At 37.9% G+C, this 15,991-nt stretch overlaps 1 protein-coding gene across 1 annotated transcript in view; it reads left to right on the forward strand.

Moving 5' to 3' along the window:
- Positions 1 to 14,182, forward strand: part of LOC127573028 (tetraspanin-7-like) — a 28,098-nt gene extending 13,916 nt beyond the window's left edge. Inside the window, exons 3-8 of the mRNA XM_052020788.1 lie at positions 6,671 to 6,745; positions 9,907 to 9,993; positions 10,943 to 11,092; positions 11,715 to 11,798; positions 12,484 to 12,565; positions 13,031 to 14,182. Of these exons, the coding sequence (XP_051876748.1) occupies positions 6,671 to 6,745; positions 9,907 to 9,993; positions 10,943 to 11,092; positions 11,715 to 11,798; positions 12,484 to 12,552 (465 nt within the window). The 3' untranslated portion in view covers positions 12,553 to 12,565; positions 13,031 to 14,182. The remainder of the gene's footprint in view (positions 1 to 6,670; positions 6,746 to 9,906; positions 9,994 to 10,942; positions 11,093 to 11,714; positions 11,799 to 12,483; positions 12,566 to 13,030) is intronic.
- The last annotated feature ends 1,809 nt before the right edge of the window (positions 14,183 to 15,991 follow it).

Raw genomic sequence — 15,991 nt, forward strand, 5'->3', positions numbered from 1 at the left:
GAATATTACCTTTATACCCATAGATTGTGATAGAGAAATCCAAAGATTTGCCACAGCCATCAGAAAAAAAATTTCTCCTTGTCTTTAAGTAAGCAATTCCCTGATAGAAGTTCCTAGATTTTCAATATAGGGAACATTCTCAGTTATTCTGTCAAAATAATTCTCAGAATACTGTCTTTCAATAGATTACTTCTAAATTCCAATCAGCACAAAGGCTCACTTGTCCTTAAGTCAAATTTTTCACCCTAAAAATCAAGCTTGTGAAGCTTTTCTGAACTGTCTCCAATACAATTGTATAGACCAAAACTAAGAAATTCCAGGTGTGGTCTCACTGATGTTCTTAAAGCTTTGCTGCTCTTGAGCTACCTTCCCTTTTATTGCAAAGGCCAGCATGCCATCTGTCATCCCAGCTACTTGCTGTATATGTATGCTTACTTTGTTTCATGCGAGTATACTCTAATCCCTCCATGCAGCAGCATTTTTGTGGCATATTTTAATTAAAACATCCTGCCTTTCTAGTTATCCACTTTGATAGGAACACCCCCTTTCCCCATGATATCTCATCTGTCAAACTTTTGACAACATGTGTAACCTACCTACATCCTTTGCAGTCTTGTGTCATTGCAGCTTGCTTTTCCACCTGTCTGAGCACATAGGCCAACCTTACAGTTTTTGTAAATAGTTGAGGCCTAGCACCAATTTTTATGGCATCTCATTAGTTTCAGTTTGCCAATTTTAGTCGCCCACTATTCCAGATGATACAAGACATCAACTGGTTTTCCTTGATGCACCCTCAACTCTAATCAGCTTGTGTGGTTGTCTTTTTGTGAAACCCATGTTGACTGTTTGATTATATTTTCTAAAATACTTGGCTACTAATTCTTTTAATGGATAGTGCATTTTTTAAAATGACCAATATTGTGTTAACTGGCCTGTAATCTCCTTTCTTGACTAGGGGTGTTGCATTTGTAGTATTGCAATATGCTGGGACCTTTTACAGATCCTAGGAAAATTTGTAAGGTCACAACCTATGCATCCACTATCTCTGTAGTCATTTATTTTAAGACCCTAGAATGCAGAACATTGGGTCCAGTAAACTTGTCAGTTCTATGCCCATCAGAAGATAAGAATTAGATAAATTTGATAATTTATATTCCTCCTGCCCTTTTTATTCCCAGACTTCTTTTTCTTGGGAAACCTGTCTTCTGCCACAAAAGCAGATTTTAAAAAAAAATCTAGTCTTTGCTGTTTGCCATTATTCATTCTGTAGTGACCTAACTATCTTTTGATTTGTATAACTTTCTAGTTTATTCCCATAAACTTTTTTTATAGTCATTCTTTGCTCTTCGTGAGCTGGGACCAATGTTTTTATGTAGTTTAATTTCTTCAATGCTATTTCTTTAATTATATTAAATTCTTTTTCCCCACTATTTCCAGAATTTTTTTTGTATACTGATACCTGCCCCTCTTTTCCCCATAATTTCTCTTAAGTAATCTGATTACTTTCCCCTCCCTCAACTTGAATAGCACTCTATCCTTCAACTTTTTCCAGTACATTGACTATATTGTTAATGCTTCCTGCACTCTCACAGAACTCTCATTACAATTACTTTTGTTTACAATTTCTTCCTTGCTGTTTGTTTCATATGGTCTATATCTAATTACCTTCTGTGACTTTGTCAATTTGAGGGTGGGTGGAATGTAGGGATATGTTAGCCATGAATATCTATTACAAGCATGAGTTTCCTCTCTCCTGCATTTCTCCTCTGCATCTCCAGTTAGCAAGGATACTGTTCTCCTTGTCCCCTGCTTGTACATCACCAGTCTTCACATTCAGCAGATCATCCTCTAATTCCCACTACCTTCAGTGAGATTTGTTCTACCTGACACTACTTCCCTTTCCTTTTTGGCATACTGGAGGGATCGTTGCCTTAAGCTCCCTCTCCACCAACCACTCCCCTTCTCCTAACTCTCCATGCAACTACAAGAGATTCTAACACCTGTCCCTTTACTACCCCTCATCATCCAGGGACCCAAACAGTCCTGGAATTTGGGTGAAACAGCAGTTCACTTGCACTTCTGACTTTGAGTATTGAAATGACTATTCAAAAGTGGTCCCCTCTACATTTATGAAACCAAACACAGATTGGGTGACCACTTTACAGAAGATCTCTACTCTTGCTGATTTATACTTTTCAAATTTTCAAACACCTTTTGAATTCTGAAATTATTCCATTATTCATTTTTGTCTGCCTGTGTCTCCACTTTTGGGGAACTATGAACTTGTACCCCTAGGTCTCTGTTCTAAATGGACTCCCCAGGGCCCTGTCCTGCTCTGGTGCAACTTCTTGAAATGCATCCTTTTAAAATTGTCTGAGTTAAATTCTATCTGCCATTCCTTGGCCCACTTGCCCAGTTGACCTAGATTCTCTTGTAACCTTGGATAACCTTCACTTTCTACTACACCACCAATTTTGGTGTCGTCTGCAAACTTACCAATTATACCACCTATATTTTCATCCAAATCATTAATATTTTTGACAAACAATAGGTGACCCAGCACTAATCCCTGTGGCCTCCAATCTGGAAAACAGCCCTCTACTACCCCCAGAATATTGTCTTTTAATAGATTACTTCATTCTAAATTCCAATTGGTACAAAGCCTGTACTACCACCACCGTCTGACTCATTCCACCAAGCCAATTTTGTATCCAGTTAGCTAGCTTGCCCTGGATTCTGTGATCTAACCTTCAGGACCAGCCTACCATGTAATTTCTTGTCAAAGACCTTGCTAAAGTCCACGTAGACTATGTCTATCATCCTGCCTTTGTGAATTGTCTTGGTCACCTGTCACGAACCAGCAACAAAAGAAACACACTGAGCATGATTTAGTGTTAAAGACTATTTTATTAATCACTACTTATGATAATACGTAAAATAAAAGTAAAAATGTTAGTATGTTAGAATTCAAAAATGTTAAACCTTGAACGTTAACCCCAAAACTAAACTCGTCGTGTGTGTGTGTGACAAAGTCCAAAACTCCAAGTTCCTGAATGGTTCTTAAAGTTCAGTTCCGCAAGCCATAAGGTGAAACGTGAGCAAGGGCTTCTTCAACAACCACCGTTGTCTGAAGATTAGATGTAGAAAAACATAGAGAGAGTACATACGAAATCCAAATGTTCCACGATGGAACCCAAACGACACTTCAGTGTTTACTCAGTAGTGACTTCCTCACCCCGAAAAGCATCCGAACCGTGGTCGTCCACACACAAATACCTGTTTCCTTCTACAGGTCAGCAACAAAGTGAACTCCACCGGATTACTTCCAACTTCCATACATGGATTTCAGTGGCAAACACAGTTATTGTTTCTCATCCATCGATAGAGAAAACAAGCAGGCTGGTGTCTCTCTCCCTTCTTCTTCTTCTTCTTACTTCTTCAACAACGTCATTACGTCCTTTGTCTTCTATTGACGTAAGCACGCCCCACACACACACATACACACACACTCTCTATCTTAAAGGGACTTTCACTGAGTCCATAACACACCTCTTCAAAAATTCCATCGAATTTGAGATGCTGTTTCCCACACGCAATGCCATGCTAACTATCTCTAATCAGTCCTTGCCTTTCCAAATATGCAAATAGATCCTGCATTTAGATTAGATTACCATTTTCTTTGGCAAAATACTGGACTTAAGGCTTCATAATGTGCCAGACTGAATAAAGACTCAAATCCTTGCTGTTACAAGCATTTCAAATTTGTACTCCCACCCAATATTTCTGGGTTAGGGTGTGTTTTTAAACTATTCCAATGGTGTTTATTGTTTTTCTAGGTTCTCCAATATTGATACCATGTTGTGAACATTGAAAGTTTTTTTTGCCTTTTTATTTAAACTTTCACTCTCTTAACATCTAAAAGCCAACTATTGTGCCATATTTATTTCTACTTTGTCATTGTGCATCCAAAACTAATAGCTATGATATAAATCATTCATTGATGTTTTAATAGTGACCTTCGTGTGTTGAGATAATGACTTTGGCTTTTTTCCCTTGACATCATCCTTGTCACTAATATGCCATTACTTCAATAAGTTCTGTTTCTGTTCCTGTCCCATTTTAACTCAAATGCTCTGGTGTGCTGTGAACATTTTTTTTCTATGTACCCTTCCATGAATATTTTCTCCCACAACTTTGCTGCAAAAGAATTAAGGGAAAAACGAAATTAAAAAAAAACATGTCAGTGATGATGAACCTGATTCTGTCTTGGAGCAGCTCCATATTACAAAGGAGGTCCTGGTGGTCTTAAAGCATGTTAAGGTTGATAAATCCGCAGGGGGCCTGACCAAATGTATCCTAGAACATTGTGGGATGCTAGAGGCCCTGGCAATGATATTTGCATCATCTTTAGCCACAGGTGAGGCACTGAAGGGTGGTAAATGTGCAGTTATTTAAAGGTCTGCAAAGACAAACCAGGGAATTATAAGCAGGTGAATAGTGGGATGGTTACTGGAGAGGATTCAGAGGCACAGGATCTACCTGCATTTGGAAAAGCAAGGACCAATTGGGAATGGTCAGCATAGCTTTGTGCGTGGGGAAATGGTGTCTCTCAAATCTGAGTTTTCCTTTTGAAAAGGTGACCAAGTGGATTGACTTGGGCAGGGCAGTGGATGTTATCTCTGTGGACTTTAACGAGGTCCCTCATGGTGGGCTAATCTGGAAGGTTAGATCACATGGGATCCAGGGTGAGCAGGCCAATTGGATACAAAATTGGCTTGGTGGAAGGAATCAGGATGGTTTTGGAGGGTTGTTTTTAAGATGGAGGCCTGTGACCAGTGGTGTGCCACGGATTGGTGCTGGGTCCACTGTTTGTCATCTCTGTTAATGATTTGGATGAGAATGTAGTTGGCATGATTAGCAAGTTTGCAGATGACGCCAAAATTGGTGGACAGTGAGGGTTATTGAAGATTCCAATGGGATCTGGATAAACTGGGGAAGATGAAATTAAGCTGGAGAAGTGCGAGGTGTTACACTTTGGAAAGTTTACACCAGGACAGAACGTACACAGTAAATGGTAGGGCACTGCAGTGTTGTAGCACAGACCTAAGGGTATAGGTACATGGATCCCTGAAAGTGGTGGCAGGGTAGTGAAGAAGGCATTTGACACTCTTGCCTTCATTGGCCAGGGCACTGAATACAAGAGTTGAGATGTCATGTTACAGGTGTATAAGATGTTAGTGAGGCTGCACTTGGAATACTGAGCAGTTCTGGTCACCACTACTGTTATTGTTTTTACCTGTACTACATCAATGCACTCTGTACTAACCCAATGTAACTGCACTGTGTAATGAATTGACCTGTATGATTGATGTGCAAGCGAAGTTTTTCACTGTACCTTGGTACAGGTGACGATAATAAACCACTACCAATACTTGGGGTTAGGAAGGGATGTCATGAAGCTGGAAAGAGTGCAGAAAAGATTCACAAGGATGTTATTGGGACTGGAGGGTTTGAGTTATAAGGATAGGCTGGGACTTGCAACATTTAAGAGGTGGCTATGAATCGATGGCGCACTGCCTTCACTACCCCCTCTGCCTGTGCCTTCGCTTTCAGGGAACTATGTATATGGATAGGAAAGGTCTAGGGGGATATGGATCAAATGCAGATAAATGGGACTAGTTCAGGTCAGCATGGATGAGTTGGGCCAAGTGGGACCCTGGATCATATCGTACATCCAGTTCAAGTGGAGCTACTCTAAATACTACTTTCAACTATGCACTTGACCTTCAAGTCTGTTTGGCCCTACCTATTTATCTCTAAGCCAATTTGTGCATCAATTTATTTTTGAGGTTCTACTTTTACTTTGAATTCCATTTCTTCAAACTTGGCAGAACATCATTCCTTCTCTTTTATAGGTTAAACACAGTGGGGAATTGTCCTTTTGGGCTTTTTACCTGTTTGTACTTGGTCTCAAATTCGTATGTATAAGAAATGAGGGTTTTTGGTGTTTTGGGGTAGGGGAAGTGGAGGGGATTAGGTGTGAGAACAGTGGAGTATGTCGGTGATTTGTGCTTGGGTAATTCAACATTTATAATTTGGATAATTCAACTATTTATTTTCCACCTGCATCTTCTAGCTAGACAAATGCATGGAGGAAAATTCTTTTACAGGATCTTAAGCTACTGGCTTCTAACCATGTCTTGTGTGAAGTTACTTTTTAATTAGATTTATTAGTAACTGTTCTCTATAACCCTTAGTTTTTATCCTTGAGTGAGAATGTTTTCCTTGCATGCACCTTGTCCTTGATTAAGTCTAATTATTATTTCCATGTAATCTTTCAGTTATGGTATGGCATAAAGAATTGGAAATGCACTTTTGACTTTTTTTCACCTTTATTTCCTGAGTCCATACTATTTTTTTCCCCATAGTTACTTCCCAAAGGAATGAATAATGTGTTATTTCAGAATGTCCAGATTTTAAAATTATCTTTGCCTTTTTGACTGGTGGCAATTGTTTTGGCAGTGTTTTCAAGGGATGGAAGTGTATCTGAACACTTGCTAGTGAATTTTGTTGTGTAATTATCTCTAGGTTCCTGTGCAGACAGACCTACAGACAACATGTCTTTCTCCCAATGTAAAGGGAAGTAACCCCCTCTTCTTTTTTTTTCTAGTATGCAATGATCCTGTCACTACTCTTCCTGGCTCAACTAGTAGCTGGAATTTCTGGATTTGTCTTTCGGCATGAGGTAAGGGCAACTTTGCAGCATCTATTGGTAGTATTTCCTGTGTTTGACTATTTCATTTTCAAGATTAAGGAATTTGGTTTTGTGAAGGGATTTCCTTTTCTCAAATGGACAGCCTGAATTGTCTTTGGGAGTTGCACATAATAATGAGTTGTAGGATGTAGCTGAGAAATAACAACAGTACAGAATAGGCTTGAAGAGGATTTGGGTGGGGGGAAAAAAGTGTAGTTAATTTGAAGGCTTCCAGATGAGGGGCACATCCAATATTGTTCTGGATTTTTGACAGTGATGGAAGCTCCAAATTGCCCTTCAAATCCTGATTTGAGAAATCCCAGCAACAAATGTAATTTTCATAGTCAACAAAATAACAGGTTTGTCTGACAATTGTGGATTTGGCTTGATTGCCAATAGTATAATAAGGCTTGTATAAAAGCAGTCTTAAAGCAGCCAGTACTGATTTTTAGAATGTAATATTTCGTTGCTTTAAATGCCACCTTTTGTTTGACTGCCATTTAATCTAGACTTCAACAATCCGTTAGGGAAAGAATTACAGAAACAAGAAAAATCTGGGGCTATTAATTTTCAAGGAAGAGTTCTGAATGTAACTTGCTACAGAGGGTGGGAAGTTGGAATTTGAATGGGCATCTTAATCGGTCATGTGTCTATAGCATGCTGAACCAGTCCAGTTTCTTGAGGCAGCTTAGAACTCCCCTCTCCATGCTTGTTTTTAATTTTGAAAGGCTGCAATTCAAGGACTTTGAAAGATTTATTGCAAGATTTATTGATGTTCAAACAATTCAGAAAACCTGGAAGAAATGGGAAGCACTTGTGTTCTGTGAGGGAGGGAGCATTGGTGACCCAGAAAGTTTGTTGCTTATCATTGCACATGATAACATAAGCCTAATTTGAGTAACTTGACCAAATTGAAGCTGTGCTGAAGCCAGATGTTAATACTCTTTGGAATGTTTTGCCAGCTGCTGGCTTTTACAATAAGTTGCACTAGAGCTACTCAAGTAAAACTAACTTGGCACTACAAGGATTACCTCTAACTGTTGCAATGTGTTTGAGGGGTACTGGAGGTAAATAAGCCACATTTGTATACATTAACTTGTTGCAATTTAGAAAATTCATGAAATTGTGGTCACATGTACTTTCCATGTTTTAAATGTTGCAAGTGTCTCTAACATTGATCATTTGGCCAATTCTGCGTTTATTACACTTTCAGTATAATATCTTGCTGTGAATTTTGCAGCTTTATAGATATTGATCCATATTTATTCCATGAGCTTTATAAGTGGGATTTAAGACTTGCTATTTGTAAACCTGGCACTAGTTTTATCATTCCCAATGAAATGCAAATTTATACCTCTGCATTGTGTAGTCCCTGAAATTTTGACATGGTTCTCTGCCATTGATTTGTGTAACTGCTGGCACTTGCAGGCTTTACTTGTTATGTCAGCTTCTGGTTAATCTAGCAGATGCTTCTGCTACAATGCTGAAATCCAGAGTGTATCCCAGAGGAACCTGCTAGGCTGTGGGAATGTTGATAGGTGCATTACAAAGCCTTGCATTTGTAAATGTAAATACTGAGTGAATATCTGATGTTTGGTGGTTATTCTGAATCTCTAAGCTGCCTACAAATAGCAGCAAAAAAAAATCGTAATAAACTCTCTCCTCTGCCATGTGACAGAATGGCACTGAGCTGGTTCATGGATGATGGAGGCTGGGAGAAAATATCTATCCCAGTCACCAATATGCAAAAGATCAGTGTTTGTGGATAAGTGCCACTGGCTCCATATTGATATGGGAGATGGCTGTTTCGTACACTAAGTGTGTGCCAGCTCAGAGTAATCCCTTTTTCCCCTCACTAATTTTCCCTGGCACGCATTCACCTCATTCCCAGTACACTGGGGAGCAATGTACAGTGACCAATCAACCTACCAACCCACCATGTCTTTGGGATGGGAGGAAACAACTGGAGCACCCAGAGGTGACTAGGAGAACATGAAACTCCACATGGATGACACTGAAGGTTAAGACTGAACCCAGGTTGCTTGAACTGTGAGGTAGCATCTTTGCGAGCTGCAACACTGCTGGTTGAAGCCCCAGCAGATGGTAAGGTTGTTAGCAAAATTTAGTGTGAGAAAGAATTGGGGAAATTTGCATCCTTTCCCCCCTGCTTGCTTCCCTTTTTCCTAAACTTATCTATTTGATCCCTGTGTTTCTTGAGGGCTGTCTATTGTGCTATCTTGCCCCTTTGTTCTAATGCTATTGCTGGTGTTTCTGTGGATGTGAGCAGAGTTGTGATAGGTGAGAGAGGTTTTCCTTTGGCCTTTGTCTACAGAAATGCCATATTACGTGATGTATCTGGGAAGGAGTACTGGAGAATTTTCAGGTTACTCTGTGAAAAGTAACTGGCTTTTGGGCTGCAAACTTACTAGTGTTCTGCTAAGGTAACATGAATGTTATAGTTAAACTCTAGTAGCAACCACATCCACAGGTTGGCCTCTAACTCTTCTGTCAACCCATTTATAAATTCACTGGACTGGATTTGGTAAACAAATTGACAGTACTAAGGAAGGAGGAAGATGTTTTTTTCCAAGCAAAACAAAACTACAGAAGCTGGAAATTGGAAACAAAAACAATGCTGGAAGTACTCTATTGATGAAGGGTCATTGACCTGAAACACTGGCTTTTTCTCGCTACAGATGTTGCATGACCTGCTGAGTATGTCTGGTAGTTTCCGTTCTTTGTTTTGAGGGATTGTGTACTGGATATCTGGCAAACAAATGTAGGAGTTTGCTTTTCAGTGGCTTGATTGAAAACACCTTAAATATGATGCTGGCCACAAAAAAAACATCAAGTAGCTAAAGACAAATTTAACCCTGAGAATATAGTGGAGAGGGGTTTAAATTTGTATTTAATATTTTATCTGTAAAGCCATGAATAAATAACCACTGATGTGCAACTTGGATGTCTGCAGACCCAAACTGTCTCAGCTACTCTGGTATTCAAAATGATTGAGCAAATTATTGTAAAGGCAACTGCTGTTCATAATTCTCTGCCTCCTTATTTAAGGAAACCGTAATTGTTGTGACATCTTGCATTGAACATTAGAATCTCACTGTCAAGCTCTTTTCATGTGAGAACATTTTGTGTTCTAGATTAAAACCATTTTTAAGGATACCTTCCAAGACGCTGTACAGAAATACAATGCAACAGGGTCCCCAGTAGACTACATCCAGCGAAGTGTAAGTAACACAAGAACAAGCTTCTCTTGTTATTCCATTCACTTTTGCACAAAGGAGGTTTGGAGTTTATCTTGAGTCAGTGCTGGTTCCAATGAAGAATACTCAATTTAATCCTCTAATTTCCTACATCTCTGCACCTTTTCTACAAACTTATCCAGTTTCTATTTTTGAATCCAAGACAATTATTGAATTTGTACCCAGCACCCCATCAGTGTGTGTATTAAATCATCTCTATTCAGTAACAGTTCTTCCCATGTGCCTTTAATTTATTTCACCATAACTAATCAATCATCCCTGGAACTATTCTTTCAAATCTCTTTGACCTGAAACTTTAACTCTTATTTCCAGCATTCTTCTGTTTTTCTTTTTTAAAAAAAGTTCCAACATCTACAATTTTGCCGGCTTGCCTAACCTGTTTGAATCCCTTTTAAAATTTCTCCTTTTTAAAAACTTTAATTTCCCACATTTGCTTCCCATCTACAAAAGTAGGTGAAGTAGATCAATGTGTCCAGACATTAATATGGAGTATAAATAGCTGAGGCTAGCATTGATCCTTTTGGCAATAACAGCCTGAAAATAACAACCCTATGGGAATTAATGAGTTATAAGCATGAATAGTGTTGGTCTTTAATAACCTAGCCCCTGTAATCTTGACCTAAATAACAACTTGAGAAAATTGGATAGCTTGTGGAAATCATAGAGCTGGATGGCCTTGGCTAAAGATCTTGTAATTATTGATATTGGTTTATTATTGTCACTTGTACTGAGGTACAGTGGAAAAACCTGTCTTGCATACTGTTAATACAGATCAATTCATTACACAGTGCAGATACATTGAGTTAGTACAGAGTGCATTGAGGTAGTACAGGTAAAAATGAGAGTAAAGTGTCACAGCTACAGGGAAGTGCATTAGTCTATGTGCTAACATTTGTACCTATTTGTTTTCTAGTTGCATTGTTGCGGTGTTCAAAACTATACTAATTGGATTGACACTGCATACTTCAAAACGAATGGAATCCCAGTCAGCTGCTGTAAAAATATCAGTGACTGTAAAGATCTGAGAAACATGACAATTGCCAAAGACAAAGTCTTTAAACAGGTATGACTGACTGTTCCACTTTGTTAATGCAATGTTTCTTGTAAAACCAGACATTTCAGCTTAAAATCTAACATGCAGCCCCTTTTTATGGTATCCCTTCAAGTTTTGAGATAACATGGGCTCCTAATTGCTACGATCTGATCAATTTTGATGGCAGATGTTTGGGGTGGGTGGAGGAGTTAGTGGTTGCAGGCAAGGATGCTGATGCTAAAAGTGCAAGCTAACTTGTGGCCAAGTTTTATGAGAAATGGTTTATTTGTGTATCAAAGTTTACTTGTATTTTCATCCCAGTGTTGGGGACAGTATTTCATTATTCCTTTTCTATCCTTTCTCCTCCTTGAATACCCACCACCATAAACTCCTTGGCTATCACTGTTTATGTAAATTTTGTCTTGTGTGTAGATAATCCCTTGTATGTAATCACTGGTTTTTAAAAAAAAGGAATCCCACTTGACTTGCTGGCTCATTTGGCCATTTGTTTGAATACCATTAATAAATTACTGAATGTAATATTTACCTGCTTGAAGCTGGCATTCTTATCATATTTGACCTTTAGTTTTTTCTGGGGCATATTAACTGATTTACCAATCTTTAAAACTTTTTATATTGTTATTTATGCCAGGGTTGCATTCAATTGGTCATTAACTTCATGGAGACAAATGTTGGAATAATCGCTGGAATTGCTTTTGGAATTGGCTTTTTCCAGGTATATTTTTCTTAGCTTTGGTTTAATACTAGTTCACATCCATCATGGACTTGATATGAACATGCTTTTCAATGTTTTGTGGCTTTAGAATTTGACAAGTTTTTTGGGTCCTTTTGAATCTGTGCCAGCTCAGCAATTTCATCAGTCCCTTTCCACTGTTCTTTCCCATAGCAATGAAATGAACAATTTAACGCTGTTTAAAACTCCTGACTAATTCTGTTTCCACTCAACCTAAAGATGGTAATTTCTTTAATATTAATGTGAGGCTTGGCAGAGTTTCAAATTGTAGTGAGTACACCTCCAGTGAAAATGTATTTTAATGGGTGTCTGATTGATAGATGAGAATTAGTTGTGTATGCACTAAGGGAAAAGATTGTGCATACAGCACACAGTGAGATTAAGTGCTTACAGTGAGCTTCCTTGGATGCCTTTACAACAATCTGGAAGCCTACATTAGTGAATTGTTATACTTGTACTGACCATGTGAGCTCAGAGTTGCATCTCAAGATAATTAGTGGTCATGGTGTAGCATGTTGAGGGGCCTAGGTTGAAAGATCGTGGACTAAATTAATATAGTCAGGATAATGAAATGGTGCCAAGCAGCTGTTGGTTTACATTAAATTGTTTTAAAATGGCTTTCACTTCTATAAACTTTTTTTTACCTCATTCTTCCTGCTTTTTGCAGTTGATTGGAATCATGCTGGCCTGTTGTCTATCTAGATACATCACAAACAACCAATACGAAATGGTTTAATGGATCTAACCAGGTAATGTGAAATGAGTGACTAACTTCCAGATAAATTTTGATCCCAAAAACAAAACCTAACTGTACTGTAGTAATTCCACAACAGTGCTTTTACCTGCTGGTTGCATTCCATAGAATGGTAATACAATAAATATATTTGCAATCTCTGGCCTACATCTTGAGAGTTCAGTTTTTTTTGAAAATTTGACTGAAATTTTAGACTTGTTTATATGATCAATTGGATCAAAGTATGGAATATGCATGGTGAGAATTTACAGTAAATAACTATTACCCACCCATAAAAACTTAGCTCTGTTCACAGGGCCATCTTTTTTTTAAACTGTTCCTTTTGTTGTCAAATCAATAAGAAACTAATAGCTTGAAGTATGGCCTAACCTCTTGGGGTGCTTTAATTAGGTCACTATATCTTTTGAAATATATTGCTGGTTTGCTGGATTTCTAATTTTTTGCTGCATTGTTTTTGAAGGAGACCAAAACCTCTACAGTTAAAGGAACCAAGCCAACAGACATGTTCTCTCTCTCTCTCTCTCTCTCTCTCTCTCTCCAAGCAAAACTGATTTTGTACAATGTTTTGCATGTTTATGGTATAATGTGCCACAGTAATAGTGTTTAAAATTTCATATTTATCTCTTGAAGTTTAGATATGTATGAAGCTATACTGGTTAGTAAGAAATGTAGAAATCTATTCAATCAGAAAAGCCTTTAGTTTTGCTGTCACTTACTACCTTGAGCTTTTTCTGCATTGGAAATTTTCTTGGTTTTTGAAGTCTGATTGATATTGTCTTTATCGTCAAAAACTAAATCTTTTGTCATACTGAAGTTTTTACATATTTTTACAAAGTTGAAGTTCATCCTATTGAAAGGAATGAAACACTAAATATAGTATTTTTCTACAGTGTATTGGATAGCAGCTATTTTACAGACCATGGCCTGTGAAAGGTGAAGCATATACTTTGTTCTGAAAGAATTAGAAACATTATTCACCCCCGATTATATGCACAAGCATAGGCAGACACATCCAGCTGCTTAAACTAGGGCAGTTTGATATAGTTGGAACCTGGCAAATGTATCTAAACTACAGGATTTTTATTAATCACCCATAAAAGAGAATAAATAGTAAGTGCAATCAAAACAATTGGTAATGCATCTTATTCATAGACAAATTTTAATTTCTGAAGTGCAGTCTGTGTACACTAAAATCCAATAAAGATTATAATCTTAGGGGTTTGATTCAACTGGTATAATATAACCTTTTAAATGAGCATGGCTGATCACAAGCAAAATTGGAATACCTGAGCTGCCTTGGAATTAGTAGCAAATTTGCATCACCTTTTTTATTTTAAAAGGCTGTAGAACATAAGCATATGCTCCTGTGATATGATTTTTAAAAGTAAAATGCTGCAGAATGTTCTTTCCCACCTCTTCCTAATTCATGCATCGCATCAATTTAGTAAAGATTTCCTATATATACATTATTCGCCAATCTTTTCACATCTTCAGCACTGGACAGTGTATGTAGAGACAAGCTTCAGTATAATGGAAAATGTAATACTTTTCAGTGTTTTCCTGTATGTAAATTATCTGATTTAAAAAAAATAAACTAATTGTAGGAGCTAAATATTGTTTTGATCATTTCTTCATGCCAGATAAAGTAATTCTGAGGAGTGTTTTGTATTTGTGTACCACATTCCTCCCTGCTATTGTATGTTCTGTTGGTTTGAGCACTGGGATTCCAGTATATGGTGCTAAAGCAATTTTGTTTTGCTTCTGAATTTGGGTACAATCAGTGAGCCGCATAGGGAAGAGGATCGACTTGTGCTTTGGCTGTATAATTGTGTGGCTGTTATGGAGTGACTTGTTCTGGGCATTGATCCAGATAAGTGGTATTGAGTGTATGGAAATTCAATGCACACCACTGTGAAACTAGATATTGGTATATAGATATGAAAATTTAAAATAACACTCAAATAGATTACAAATGAAAATAACACTCAAATAGATTACAAATGAAATCTGACTGCAAGTGGAGAGTTTTGCAGTAACTAAAATCTTTAGGAGCACCCACACATTTGTTTGAAAAGTAGAGAAATGCTGGGGCCAAACTAATGTTAATATAATGTACTTGATATTTTGAGGAAGGACCAAAAGACTCAAAGGAAATGAAGAGATTGATTTGAATATGTAAATTGAAGAACATGGGTATAATGCTGAAAGTATTACAGTAACAGTCTAACCATAATGTTGTGCAGCTTTTGGGAAAAGGAGGCAACTCTGATAGCAACTAGATGTCCACATTTAAATTATTATTGGAAGATCCCTTTAGATATATCCAATAAATCTGTTTGTTTGAGTCATTTAAGAAATGACAAAACCTTCCTGCCATTCATTAATAATTGTATTTGATTCAATTTTGGGTGAGAGGTGAATAATTGAACTCTTATTTGCTGGTTGCTACTGTTTGTGCTCATCTATCCTAGCTGGTGAAAGTTAAAATGGACTAAAATTTCACCAGTGTCTCTTTAACAACTTGATTGCTAATCATTAGTGATCAGCCTCTAAACAAACTGGCAAAATCACAATTTAACCTAGAGACATGAGACTGCAGATGCTGGAATCTGGAGCAAAAAACTACTGGGGGAACTATTTTCAGATATAGAGAAAAAGAGGCAAGAGTGGACATCGGACTGCTGGAACAAAGAAATGGCAGATGAACTGAAAAAGCATTTTGCATCAGACTTCACTGTGGAAGATGTCAGAAATTGGAGAGTCTGGTGGCACAAGTGAATGTAGTCACTATTTCTAAGGAGAAGGTGTTTAGGAACTGAAAAGTCTGAAGGTAAGTCTCCTGGACCGGATGGACTACACCCCAGGGTTCTAAAAGAGGTAACTGAAGAGATTGTGAAGGCATTAGTTGTGATCTTTCGAGAATTACTAGATTCAGGAATGGTTCCAGAGGACAAGAAAATCACACATGTCACTCCACTCTTCAAGAAGGGAAGGAGGCAAAAGACAAAATCATAGGCCAGTTAGCCTGACTTCAGTGGTTGGTAAGATGTTAGAGTCCATCAAGGATGAGGTTTTGGGGTACTTAGAAGCACATGATAAAATAGGCCAAAGTCAGTATGGTTTCCTGAAGGGGGGGGAAGATCTTGCCTGACAAATCTGTTGGAATTTGAAGTAACAGGCAGGATAGATAGTGGATGTTTACTTGGATTTTCAGAAGGCCTTTGACAAGGTGCCACATACAGTGGCATGCAAAAGTTTGGGCACCACTAGTCAAAATCTCTGTTACTGTGAATAGTTAAGTGAGTAGAAGATGACCTGATCTCAAAGTCATAAAGTTAAAGATGAAACATTCTTTTCAACATTTTAAGCAAGATTAGTATTATTTTTGTTCTCTACAATTTTAGAGTGAAAAATGGAAAGG

Source organism: Pristis pectinata, chromosome 8, assembly GCF_009764475.1.
Source record: "Pristis pectinata isolate sPriPec2 chromosome 8, sPriPec2.1.pri, whole genome shotgun sequence".
NCBI classification, from domain to species: Eukaryota; Metazoa; Chordata; class Chondrichthyes; order Rhinopristiformes; family Pristidae; genus Pristis; species Pristis pectinata.